Source organism: Oncorhynchus nerka, linkage group LG2, assembly GCF_034236695.1.
Source record: "Oncorhynchus nerka isolate Pitt River linkage group LG2, Oner_Uvic_2.0, whole genome shotgun sequence".
Lineage (NCBI taxonomy): Eukaryota > Metazoa > Chordata > Actinopteri > Salmoniformes > Salmonidae > Oncorhynchus > Oncorhynchus nerka.
This window is the reverse complement of record NC_088397.1, coordinates 83,306,412-83,319,603: the sequence shown is the minus strand read 5'-3', so window position 1 is coordinate 83,319,603 and position 13,192 is coordinate 83,306,412. Positions and strand designations below refer to the sequence as shown.

At 50.0% G+C, this 13,192-nt stretch overlaps 1 protein-coding gene across 2 annotated transcripts in view; it reads right to left on the bottom strand.

Annotated features, from left to right (window-relative positions):
• LOC115122145 (histone deacetylase 7-like) overlaps positions 1-13,192 on the bottom strand; it is an 81,412-nt gene that overhangs the window by 20,024 nt on the left and 48,196 nt on the right. For both annotated transcript variants that reach the window (XM_029651336.2, XM_029651337.2), the window contains 6 exons: positions 5,828-6,074; positions 4,686-4,879; positions 4,252-4,440; positions 1,774-2,011; positions 1,318-1,451; positions 498-618 (listed from right to left, as the gene is read on the bottom strand). In XM_029651336.2, coding sequence (XP_029507196.2) covers positions 498-618; positions 1,318-1,451; positions 1,774-2,011; positions 4,252-4,440; positions 4,686-4,879; positions 5,828-6,074 — 1,123 coding nt within the window. The remainder of the gene's footprint in view (positions 1-497; positions 619-1,317; positions 1,452-1,773; positions 2,012-4,251; positions 4,441-4,685; positions 4,880-5,827; positions 6,075-13,192) is intronic.

Below are 13,192 nucleotides of genomic sequence, written 5' to 3'. Positions count from 1 at the left end.
TTTATACTTCTGAATCCAGTGCATGTGACAAATAAACTGAGATTTGATTTGATATAGTGTGTGTTTACCAGAGACGGTAATGTGAAGAACAACATGACCTGCACCAAGTCAGATTAGGATATAGGCCAAGGACTGGATAGAGTATATTTTTAAGTTTTTCCTTATTGTAGGCTACTACTTTTACCACTTTAAGTTTTGAAGTCTTTGGTTGTTTACTGAGTCTCTACTTTTATCCAAAGTAAAAATCCGCATTTAAAATGTTGCTACATAAGACCGAATCGAGGCGGTCGGTCACAAATGATCCATGCATGTGTATAGGTCCATGTATGTGATTATGAGTGTGCAAAAATACAGATTTTTGGCTATTGCCCAAGTGAGTGTGAGTGTTTGACAATGAAGTGCATCAGAGCTGTGTTGGTTTGAGTGTGTGTACTGTATGTGTCAGTGAGTGAAGATGAGTGTGTGCGTGTGTGTGTGTGTGTGTGTGTGTGTCACACCAGCCAGCTTGCGGTTGTCCAGTTTGAGACGATGGAGTAGGTTGGTGCCATACAGCAGGACGTGCTTCTCGGAGTGTACAGACTGAAGCTCCTCCAGAGAGGCCTTCCTGCTACGGATACACTACAGCAGCAAACACACATTCTTCATTAAAATGTATCTTTAACACACACACATACACACATGGATGGACGCACGCACACACACCACTCAACTGACTGTGGTGCACACACACACACACACAAAATAACAGACACTCACCAAGTTGGCCGGGGTAGATGGTAGCTGCAATGTTAGCTTAACTCTATGTGACAGTAGTGATCATAGTAGACGTTAGAAATTGGCCCATCATCTTTGAACAAAGTAGCACTGTACAGTTTACTAAGTGTCAGTTGATCTCTCGTGGACACAAATAGTATCGTAACATCTGTCAAAAGACTGTGGAATGCGACGACTATCTAACAGTTGTTCTGGTGCACAGGTTTTTCGTCAATGGTTATTTGAACAAATCACGATTTAGCGTGCGTGCGCATCTTTCTAAATTCGGAAGGGGAAGGGACATTTGGCCCATAGACTTGCCTGAGTCTTGTAGCGATAGAGGGCTGGAGCTACCGCCCTGCTTCCGCTCCTCGTTTTAGTATCTTTTTTTTCTTCATGCGATGACACAATTAGGTCAGATTCTAGTTCTGGGTTTCCTAGTTCAGGTGTCAGTAAACCATTTTAGGGACCGGCACTGGTCCACAGACCAGAAGTTGAGAAACACTGGTATAATATATAATAATATAACACACAAACACTATATATCTATATATACACACACACCTCACACTGGTTCCTGAGGCCACTTTCTTGCAATCTGGACCAGATGCTCTGGATTCTCCCAGCATGCTCTGGGTGTCGGCTGTTGTCGCCACAGGTGCACTGGTGCTTTAGCATCTGAGAGTCATACACCAGACCTACACGCGCACACACACACACACACACGAAATAGGTAGAAAGAGTCAGCCAGACAAGCAGCCAGACAGCCAGTCAGACAGCCAGCCAGCCAGTCAGACAGGCAGCCAGTTAGACAGCCAGACAGCCAGTCCGACAGTGAGCCAGCCAGACAGCCAGCCAGCCAGCTAGTCAGCTAGCCAGATAACCAGCCAGTCAGCGATCCTATTAAATGAAGTTATAATATGTCATTCTATAGACGGGACATAGAGCTGAATATATAGTAAACTGACCATGTGATACAACATAAAGCATTGTGTATAGCACTCCCCAAGTCTTTCTCACCAGTGGTGAATCGTAGCTTGGTGGGGGTCTCTGGACCAGTGCTGGCCAGAGACAGCGGGGTGTCTGTGGGCTGCGGAGGAGGGGGAAGAGAGGTGGAGGCAGGGGAGGACTTTGCGCGGCCAAGGGGGCGGTGGGAAGGGCCAAGAACCACAGGCACACCCAGGGGGTCCAGGTAGGTCACCTGTCTGTGCCTTTCTGTCAGGACCTGAAGGTGCCTGGACTGCTCCCAATGGAATGACTAGAGGGGGAGGGAGGGAGAGAGAGTGGAGAAGATGGGGAAAGAAAAGGGGGGACGAGAGGGAGGGAGAAAGGGAGAGGAATGGAGGGAGAAAGGGAGAGGAATGGAGGGAGAAAGGGAGAGGAATGGAGGGAGAAAGGGAGAGGAATGGAGGGAGAAAGGGAGAGGATTGGAGGGAGAAAGGGAGAGGAATGGAGGGAGAAAGGGAGATGAACGGAGGGAGAAGCAGGGAGATGAACGGAGGGAGAAAGGGAGAGGAACGGAGGGAGAAAGGGAGAGGAACGGAGGGAGAAAGGGAGAGGAACGGAGGGAGAAAGGGAGAGGGAGAAAGGGAGAGGAACGGAGGGAGAAAGGGAGAGGAACGGAGGGAGAAAGGGAGAGGAACGGAGGGAGAAAGGGAGAGGAACGGAGGGAGAAAGGGAGAGGAACGGAGGGAGAAAGGGAGATGAATGGAGGGAGAAAGGGAGGAATGGAGGAAGAAAGGGAGAGGAATGGAGGGAGAAAGGGAGAGGAATGGAGGGAGAAAGGGAGAGGAATGGAGGGAGAAAGGGAGAGGAATGGAGGGAGAAAGGGAGAGGAATGGAGGGAGAAGCAGGGAGGAATGGAGGAAGAAAGGGAGAGGAATGGAGGGAGAAGCAGGGAGATGAATGGAGGGAGAAGCAGGGAGATGAATGGAGGGAGAAGCAGGGAGATGAATGGAGGGAGAAGCAGGGAGATGAATGGAGGGAGAAGCAGGGAGATGAATGGAGGGAGAAGCAGGGAGAGGAATGGAGGGAGAAAGGGAGAGGAATGGAGGGAGAAAGGGAGAGGAATGGAGGGAGAAAGGGAGAGGAATGGAGGGAGAAAGGGAGAGGAATGGAGGGAGAAAGGGAGAGGAATGGAGGGAGAAAGGGAGAGGAATGGAGGGAGAAAGGGAGAGGAATGGAGGTAGAAAGGGAGAGGAATGGAGGGAGAAAGGGAGAGGAATGGAGGGAGAAAGGGAGATGAATGGAGGGAGAAGCAGGGAGGAATGGAGGAAGAAAGGGAGAGGAATGGAGGGAGAAAGGGAGAGGAATGGAGGGAGAAAGGGAGAGGAATGGAGGGCGAAAGGGAGAGGAATGGAGGGAGAAAGGGAGAGGAATGGAGGGAGAAAGGGAGAGGAATGGAGGGAGAAGCAGGGAGGAATGGAGGGAGAAGCAGGGAGATGAATGGAGGGAGAAGCAGGGAGATGAATGGAGGGAGAAGCAGGGAGATGAATGGAGGGAGAAGCAGGGAGATGAATGGAGGGAGAAGCAGGGAGATGAATGGAGGGAGAAGCAGGGAGATGAATGGAGGGAGAAGCAGGGAGATGAATGGAGGGAGAAAGGGAGAGGAATGGAGGGAGAAAGGGAGAGGAATGGAGGGAGAAAGGGAGATGAATGGAGGGAGAAGCAGGGAGATGAATGGAGGGAGAAGCAGGGAGATGAATGGAGGGAGAAGCAGGGAGATGAATGGAGGGAGAAGCAGGGAGATGAATGGAGGGAGAAGCAGGGAGATGAATGGAGGGAGAAAGGGAGAGGAATGGAAGGAGAAAGGGAGAGGAATGGAGGGAGAAAGGGAGAGGAATGGAGGGAGAAAGGGAGAGGAATGGAGGGAGAAAGGGAGAGGAATGGAGGGAGAAAGGGAGAGGAATGGAGGGAGAAAGGGGGAGGAATGGAGGGAGAAAGGGAGAGGAATGGAGGGAGAAAGGGGGAGGAATGGAGGGAGAAAGAGAGAGGAACGGGAGAACAAAGAGAGAGAGAGAGAGAGAGAGAAAAGATGAGTATTATTATTTTGTTTGTTTACCCATTACTTTAGCAATGACATAAAACAGGCAACTAAGAGCTGAGCTATTGAGCTGTGATTCTATGGTGCCCTCTATTGGTGAGCCAAACAGTTGGTCTGAACTGAAGCTGTAGTTGGGAGTGGGACTAATTGAATAATTTTCTGTATGACCTAGGTAGCGCTTCAGGTGTGTTGTAAGTGTGTGTGCGTCCGCATGCATGCATATCAGAGGAGGCTGGTGGGTGGAGCTATAGGAGGATGCGCTCAATGTAATGGCGGAATGGACTAAATGGAACATAGTCAAACGTGGTTTCCATATCTTTGATACCGTTCAATTCATTCCATTACAGCCATTACAACGAGCCTGTCCTCCTATAGCTCCTCTGATGCGTGTGTGTGTGTGTGTGTGTGTGTGTGCGTGCGTGTATGCATGTGTGCATACATGTGAGATCGTGTACCTGATTCACCAGAGGTGTGTATTTCCTGATATGTTCCCCATGGCTGTCTCGTGAGGATGTATACTCTGTGTCCCACATCGACTCAGAGCTGCTGGTTCCACTCGGTCTACTTCTCTGGTATCCATCCTCCTCCCCTAACCTGATCTCCGCTGGGTCCATGTCCTCTGAGGAGATCTGTGTGAGACGAGGCTTCTCACAGGATCAAAGGTCATCATGCGTTAGTCTTCACTCTTCTTCTTCTTCATGTCTCACTAGTACTATTATGCAGTATATAGATATATGTATTGTACTGTGTGTGTGTGTGTGTGTGTGTGTGTGTGATGCTTGAAAATTCCCAAGGTATATGTGTGTGTGTGTGTGCGTGCGTGCACATGAGCATGTTGCTCGACAATTCCCAAGCTGTGTGAGTGTGTCCAATCTGTGCTCCTTCTCACCTGATCCAGGTGTGTGTTTTGTTTGAGTCTCTCCAGCAGCAGATTGTAGTTCTGCTGCAGTAGCTGGTGCTGCTGGTGAAAGGGCAGTGGGGGCTCAGACCGGGTCCGACCCAGGGGCCTGTGGGGACCCAAGGTGGCCAGGGCTTCCAGTCTGGAGGAGGGGTACAGGATAAGGCCTGGGTTCAGACCTCGCACTGGAGGAAGAGAGAGGTGGGGAGAAAGAAAGTGAAGGGGAAGAGAGAGGGATAGAGGGAGGGAGAGAGAGAGAAAAAGAGAGTAAGAGAGAGAGAGAGTAAGAGAGAGAGAGAGAAAGAGAGAGAGAGAGAGGGGAGAGAGAGACAGACATCAGGATCATCATGTTTGACAAAAAAATTAAGAAAATGACTAGAGAGGAAGTAGACTGTTGAGGGAATGTTTTTTTAATTTATCTAGGCAAGTCAGTTAAGAACAAATTCTTATTTAAAATGACAGCCGCTCGGGGAACAGTGGGTTAACTGCCTTGTACACCCGCATTGCTTGCTGTTTGGGGATTTATGCTGGGTTTCTGTACAGCACTTTGTGACATCAGCTGATGTAAGAAGGGCTTTATAAATACATTTGATTGATAAATTGTTCAGGGGCAGAATGACATATTTTTACATTGTCAGCTCGGGGATTCGATCCAGCAACCGCTCGGTTACTGGCCCAACGCGCTAACTACTAGGCTTTGATGAATCTGGGGAACCAGGAAATAAATCAGTTTGATGAGTCTGGGTAACCATGAAATAGATCCGTTTGATGAGTCTGGGTAACCAGGAAATAAATCAGTTTGATGAGTCTGGGTAACCATGAAATAGATCCGTTTGATGAGTCTGGGTAACCAGGAAATAGATCAGTTTGATGAGTGGATGAAGTAAGTGGCATTCAGTCAAATGGTCTATAGAGGGCGGTGTCGCTCTGTGTGTGTTTGATTAGCTGTGTATGCAGCAGTCCTGAGGGCTCCAGGATGACTACAGGTGTGTGTGTGTGTGTGTATGTATGTGTGTGTGTGTGTATGTATATCTGTGTGTGTCTCACCAGTGACTAGCTGTGTATGCAGCAGTCCTGAGGGCTCCAGGATGACTACAGGTGTGTGTGTGTATGTATATCTGTGTGTCTCTCACCAGTGACTAGCTGTGTATGCAGCAGTCCTGAGGGCTCCAGGATGAACATGGGCTGGAGGTGATGGTGGGCAGCACTGTGTCTCTCCATGGGCAGGTAGACCTGGGGAAGTACCCTGGCCACCCTCTGATAACTACCCGTTTCCCAATCACCATGGCCAGGAAGCCCGGTGCTGATGCTCGGCAGGGCAGTGGAGCGGGGCACCATGAAGTGGGCCAGCGTACCATCCTGGAGTAGCAGCCTCTGTGCCTGAAGGAGGGAGGGAGGTCCGGAAAACACAAAACATTCAAACATAACTGCTAAACACACTAAATCAATTGAGTAGTGTTAACTCAAAAAACAATAGTAATTTAAACTTGATTCAATTCCAGTAGGTAGTGTGCACTCAATTACTAACTGCCGGGTTATCGAAGTTCAGTCCTCAAGGTTTCAATGTCTGTTAGAATAGATTGACTGTTTCATTCCTTTAGTATAAGTGTAAGAGCAGAAAAAAGCATCAGTTTGCTGAAATCTGAGTGGTGAAAAATATTGGAAACTGAAAAGGACACGTCAGTTGAACACTAATCTAATATTCATGGTACAGTACAGCCAGGTGGCCAAATGTTTTAAACAGGCCTGTTGAAGAGAGAGAGAGATGGACAACTGTACACCACTGCCATGTTATTCAATCAGCCCTTATTCAATTAAAACATATACTATATACAAAAGTATGTGGATACCCCTTCGAATTAGTGGATTCAGCTATTTCAGCCACACCCGTTGCTGACAGGTGTATAACATAGAGCACACAGCCATGCAATCTCCAAATCGTCTGTCCTCGGTTGCAACACTCACTACCGAGCTCCAAACTGCCTCTGGGAGCAATGTCAGCAAAATAACTGTTCATTGGGAGCTTCATGAAATGGGTTCCACAAGTCTAAGATCACCATGTGCAATGCCAAGCGTCGGCTGGAGTGGTGTAAAGCTCGCCACCATTGGGCTCTGGAGCAGTGGAAACACATTCTCTGGAGTAACGACTCATGCTTCACCATCTGGCAGTACGACGGACGAATCTGAGTTTGGAGAATGCATAGTGGCAACTGTAAAGTTTGGTGGAGGAGGGCCTCCCGAGTGGCGCAGCGGTCTAAGTCACTGTATCGCAGTGCTAGAGGCATCACTACAGATCAGGGTTTGATCCCAGGCTGTGTCGCAGCCAGCCGCGACTGGGAGACCCATGAGGCGGTACACAATTGGCCCAGCGTCGTCAGGGTTAGGGGAGGGTTTGGCCCAGCGTCGTCAAGGTTAGAGGAGGGTTTGGCCCAGCGTCGTCAGGGTTAGGGGAGGGTTTGGCCCAGCGTCGTCAGGGTTAGTGGAGGGTTTGGCCCAGCGTTATCAGGGTTAGGGGAGGGTTTGGCCCAGCGTCGTCAGGGTTAGGGGAGGGTTTGGCCGGCCAGGATGTCCTTGTCACATCGCGCTCTTGCAACTCCTTGTGGCGGCACGCTGACTTCGGTCGCCAGCTGTACGGTGTTTTCTCTAACACATTTGTGCCGACGGTTTCCGGGTTAAGCGAGCAGTGTGTCAAGAAGCAGTGCGGCTTGGCGGGGTCGTGTTTTAGAGGAAGCATGGCTCCCGACCTTCGCCTGTCCCGGGTCCGTACGGAAGCTGCAGCGATGGGACGAGACCAGGGCAAAGGCCGGCCCGGGGGCTGTGTGCGGCCCGCGACCTGATTCAGTACGGCCCGGGGGCTGTGTGCGGCCCGCGACCTGATTCAGTACGGCCCGCGGAATCATGCTCAGATGACATATAGAATTTGAGATACACACGTCACAGTTACAAATAGTAGCTAGCTAGAAATTGCGCAAAAAAAAGTTTTTCAAAGATTTCAAAGAAAAGGAAAACAGACAATGAATGTAGGGTTTTCCAGCAAGAGTGGACATCAACATATACCTTTATTGAGGTATCAGGTAAAGCTGTGTGCTTTGTGTGCAAAGAGAGCATCGCTGTTGTGAAAGACTACAACTTGTCCCGACACTTCCAGACGAAGCAGGCAGAGAAACATAGGAATATGTCTTCTGAGCGGTGGGCATCTAAAGAGTGGCTTTCTCAGTTGCAAAAGCAGCAAGGACATTTCACAAAACTGCATTCAGCAGATGGAATTGCGAGAGCGAGCTATGTACTGTCCCACTAAATTGCTAAACATAGCAAACCATTCGTTGAGGGCGAATTCATTAAAACGTTTTTAATTGATTCTGCAGCAATACTTTGCCCTGAGAAGGAAGAGCTGTTTGAAAATGTTTCCCTGTCTAGACGAACAGTGACACGGCGTGTTGAGGACATTGCAGAGAATATGGAACAACAGTTGAAAGACAAGGTAAAGGATTTCACCTATTTCTCCTTGGCCCTGGATGAGAGCAGTGATGCACGTGACACGGTGCAGTTGTTGATATTCTTACGAGGTCATAACCCCAAACTGTGAAATTACAGAGGAGCTTGCTTCAGTGCAGTCAATGAAGAGCACAACCACAGGGAAAGATTTATTGGAGGAGGTTAATAAGTGTGTGGCAAAGCTGGGACTGAGTTTTAAAAATATATCCAGTGTGACCACTGATGGGTGCCCAAACCTGATAGGAAAAAACATTGTCCTTTTGAAAAGGATGCAAGATCAAATAGCTGAGCTGAACCCAGATCAGAAAATTAATTTCCTGCATTGCATTTTTCATCAGGTGGTGCTCTCAAACGTGTTCTGAAAATGAGCCTGTTGTGGATACAGTCACTAAAGTGGTAAATTTCATAAGAGCAAAATCTTTAAACCACAGGCAGTTTGTCTGACTGTTGGAAGAGACAGAGTCGGGTCATGCAGATCTCCCCTACCACACAAATGTGAGATGGCTGTGTTTCGGGAAGGAGCTTAAAAGGGTGTGGGACCTGAAGTCGGAGATTGATGAGTTTTTGCAAATGAAAGAAAAATATGTTGATTTCCCTCAACTGCAAGATAAAGAATGGTTGGCTGGCTGATTTTTCCTTCGCCGTGGACATCACGGCCCTCATGAATGAACTGAATTCCAAACTACAAGGGAAGGGCCTTTTTGCACATCAGATGTACAGCCTTGTCAAAGCCTTCAAGGGAAAATTACTTTTCCTGACCCGTCAAGTAGAAGCCAACAATCTCACGCACCTTCCAATACTACTAGTCTGTTCCCTATCAGATGACCAGCGGGAGAAGTATACATCTCTGCTGTGTGCTTTTAACAGTGTTTTCTCATAGTTTTGAGGAAAATGACATGCTGTTGGGATTCCTCTCCTTTCACCTTCAATGTGGATAAGTCTCCCACTGACCTGCAGTGATTGGAGAACTATTCAAAACAATGTCACTGATGAGGTTCTATGCATCTCAGCATGAACAAAACTTCCCAAAGATTAGGAGTCATGCTCAGAAGATGTTTGTACTGTTTGGGTCAACCTATGGATGTGAACAGACATTTTGAGTGATGAAATATAAGTCAAGGCATCATCTCTTACTGACTCTCACCTCACAGCAATCCAGCGCATAGCGACGTCAGAAACTATACCTGACTTCACTGCTCTAGTCAGTGCCCATCAGAGACTTCACTCCTCACACTGATTGAGTAGTTTAAATGTAATGTTGAGCTCTCTCTCTCTTTCTTGTGTTTTTGTGCATACCTGTTAACAAGAGTTCTGTCCGTGGTGCTGAATGCACAGTGTACTTTCCCTGCGTGTAGTTTATTGCATGTTTAATAATGAAAATACTACAAAAAGGAGAACATGGATGTGGTTTATTTCTGTTGATGTTAAAAAGTAAAATAAGTAGCATATCTGGAAGTGATTTACAGTAGATATGAACACAGTCATACACATGATGTATAATCCTGTAATATGATTCTGGCCCGCGATGGCAAAAATATATTCCAATGTGGCCCTCCATGGAAAATACTTCCAGGGGGATGCAGGAAAACGCTACCTGCCCCAATGCATAGTGCCAACTGTAAAGTTTGGTGGAGGAGGAATAATGGTCTGGGGCTGTTTTTCATGGTTCGGGCTACGCCCCTTAGCTCAAATGAAGGGAAATATTAATGCTACAGCATGCAATGACATTGTGGATGAATATGTGCTTCCAAATTTGTGGCAACAGTTTGGGGAAGGCCCTTTCCTGTTTCAACATGACAATGCCCCTGTGCACAAAGCGAGGTCCATACAGAAATGGTTTGTTGAGATCGGTGCGGAAGAACTTGACCGGCCTGCACAGAGCCCTGACCTCAACCCCATCGATCACCTTCGGGATGAATTGGAACGCCGACTGCGAGCCAGGCCTTATCGCCTTAAATCAAGGCCCAACCTCACTAATACTCTTGTGGCAGAACGGAAGCAAGTCCCTGCAGCAATGTTCCAACATCTAGTGGAAATTCCCAGAAGAGTGGAGGCTGTTGTAGCAGCAGAGTAATGTGCAAAGAAATTAACTGTGTGTCCTGAATACAAAGCATTATGTTGGGGCAAATCCAACACAACACATCACTGAGTACCACTCTTCATATTTTCAAGCATGGTGGTGGCTGCATCATATTATGGGTACTGTATGCTTGCAATCATTCAGGACTGAGGAGTTTTTAGGATTAAAAAGAAAAGGAATATAGCTAAACACAGGTAAAGTCCTACAGGAAAACCTGGTTCAGTCTGCTGACATTGGAAGACAAATCCACCTTTCAACAGGACAACAACCTAAAACATTAGGCCAAGTATACACTGGATTTTCTTACCAAGACGACATTGAATGATGCCTAGTTATAGTTTTGACTTAAATCGGCTTTAAAATCTATGGCAAGACTTGAAAATGGTTGTCTAGCAATAATCAAAGACCAACTTGACAGAGCTTGAGAATTAAAAAAAAAAAATTGTACAATCCAGGTTTGCAAATCTCAGACTTACCCAGAAAGACTCACAGCTGTAATCGCTGCCAAAGGCTGCCAAAGGTGATTCTAACATGTATTGACTCAGGGGATTGAACACTTATAATCTAGGGGGGTGGGAGGAGAGAAGGTGGTGGGAGGAGAGAAGGTGGTGGGAGGTTAGGTGGGAGGAGAGAAGGGGGTTGGGGGAGAGAGGGGGTGGGAGGAGAGGGGTGTGGGAGGAGTATAAGGTGGTGGGAGGAGAGAGGGGTGGGAGGAGAGAAGGTGTTGGGAGGAGAGAAGGTGGGGGAGGAGAGAGGTGGTGGGAGGAGAGAGGGGGTGGGAGGAGTATAGTGTGGTGGGAGGAGAGAGGAGTATAGTGTGGTGGGAGGAGAGAGGGGTGGGAGGAGAGAAGGTGTTGGGAGGAGAGAAGGTGGGGGAGGAGAGGTGGTGGGAGGAGAGAGGTGGTGGGAGGAGTATAGTGTGGTGGGAGGAGAGAGGGGGTGGGAGGAGTATAGCGTGGTGAGAGGAGAATAGCGTGGTGGGAGGAGAATAGCATGGTGGGAGGAGAGAGGGGGTGGGAGGAGTATAGTGTGGTGGGAGGAGAGAGGGGTGGGAGGAGGAGAGGGTGGGAGGAGTATAGTGTGGTGGGAGGAGAGAGGAGCTGGGAGGAGAGAGGGGCTGGGAGGTGTATAGTGTAGTGGGAGGATAGAGGGAGGAGTATAGTGTGGTGGGAGGAGAGAAGGGGTGGGAGGAGAGAAGGTGTTGGGAGGAGAGAAGGTGGGGGAGGAGAGAGGTGGTGGGAGGAGAGAGGGTGGGAGGAGTATAGCGTGGTGGGAGGAGAATAGCGTGGTGGGAGGAGAATAGCGTGGTGGGAGGAGAATAGCGTGGTGGGAGGAGAGAGGGTGGGAGGAGTATAGTGTGGTGGGAGGAGTATAGTGTGGTGGGAGGAGAGAGGGGGTGGGAGGAGAGAGGGGGTGGGAGGAGTATAGTGTGGTGGGAGGAGAGAGGGGGTGGGAGGTGTATAGTGTGGTGGGAGGAGAGAGGGGTGGGAGGTGTATAGTGTGGTGGGAGGAGTATAGTGTGGTGGGAGGAGTATAGTGTGGTGGGAGGGGTGGGAGGAGAGAGAGGGGTGGGAGGAGTATAGTGTGTGGGAGGAGAGAGGGGGTGGGAGGTGTATAGTGTGGTGGGAGGAGAGAGGGGGTGGGAGGTGTATAGTGTGGTGGGAGAAGAGAGAGGGGTGGGAGGAGAAGAGGTGGTGGGAGGAGAAGAGGTGGTGGGAGGAGAGAGTGGGGTGGGAGGAGAGGGAGTGGGAGGAGAGAGGGGTGGGAGGTGTATAGTGTGGTGGGAGAAGAGAGGGGGTGGGAGGAGAAGAGGTGGTGGGAGGAGAAGAGGTGGTGGGAGGAGAGAGTGGGGTGGGAGGAGAGGGGAGTGGGAGGAGAGAGTGGGTGGGAGGAGAGAGTGGGGTGGGAGGAGAGAGGGAGTGGGAGGAGAGAGGGGTGGGAGGAGAGAGGGGCTGGGAGGTGTATAGTGTTGTGGGAGGATAGAGGGAGGAGTATAGTGTGGTGGGAGGTTAGGTGGGAGGAGAGAAGGGGGTTGGGGGAGAGAGAGGGGGTGGGAGGAGAGAGGGGTGTGGGAGGAGTATAAGGTGGTGGGAGGAGAGAGGGGTGGGAGGAGAGAAGGTGTTGGGAGGAGAGAAGGTGGGGGAGGAGAGAAGGTGGTGGGAGGAGAGAGGGGTGGGAGGAGTATAGTGTGGTGGGAGGAGAGGAGTATAGTGTGGTGGGAGGAGAGAGGGGGTGGGAGGAGAGAAGGTGTTGGGAGGAGAGAAGGTGGGGGAGGAGAGAGGTGGTGGGAGGAGAGGTGGTGGGAGGAGTATAGTGTGGTGGGAGGAGAGGGGGTGGGAGGAGTATAGGGTGGTGAGAGGAGAATAGCGTGGTGGGAGGAGAATAGCATGGTGGGAGGAGAGAGGGGGTGGGAGGAGTATAGTGTGGTGGGAGGAGAGGGGGGTGGGAGGAGAGAGAGGGTGGGAGGAGTATAGTGTGGTGGGAGGAGAGAGGGGGCTGGGAGGAGAGAGGGGCTGGGAGGTGTATAGTGTAGTGGGAGGATAGAGGGAGGAGTATAGTGTGGTGGGAGGAGAGAAGGGGTGGGAGGAGAGAAGGTGTTGGGAGGAGAGAAGGTGGGGGAGGAGAGAGGTGGTGGGAGGAGAGAGGGGTGGGAGGAGTATAGCGTGGTGGGAGGAGAATAGCGTGGTGGGAGGAGAATAGCGTGGTGGGAGGAGAATAGCGTGGTGGGAGGAGAGAGGGGTGGGAGGAGTATAGTGTGGTGGGAGGAGTATAGTGTGGTGGGAGGAGAGGGGGTGGGAGGAGAGAGGGGTGGGAGGAGTATAGTGTGGTGGGAGGAGAGAGGGGTGGGAGGTGTATAGTGTGGTGGGAGGAGAGAGGGGGTGGGGAGGTGTATAGTGTGGTGGGAGGAGTATAGTGTGGTGGG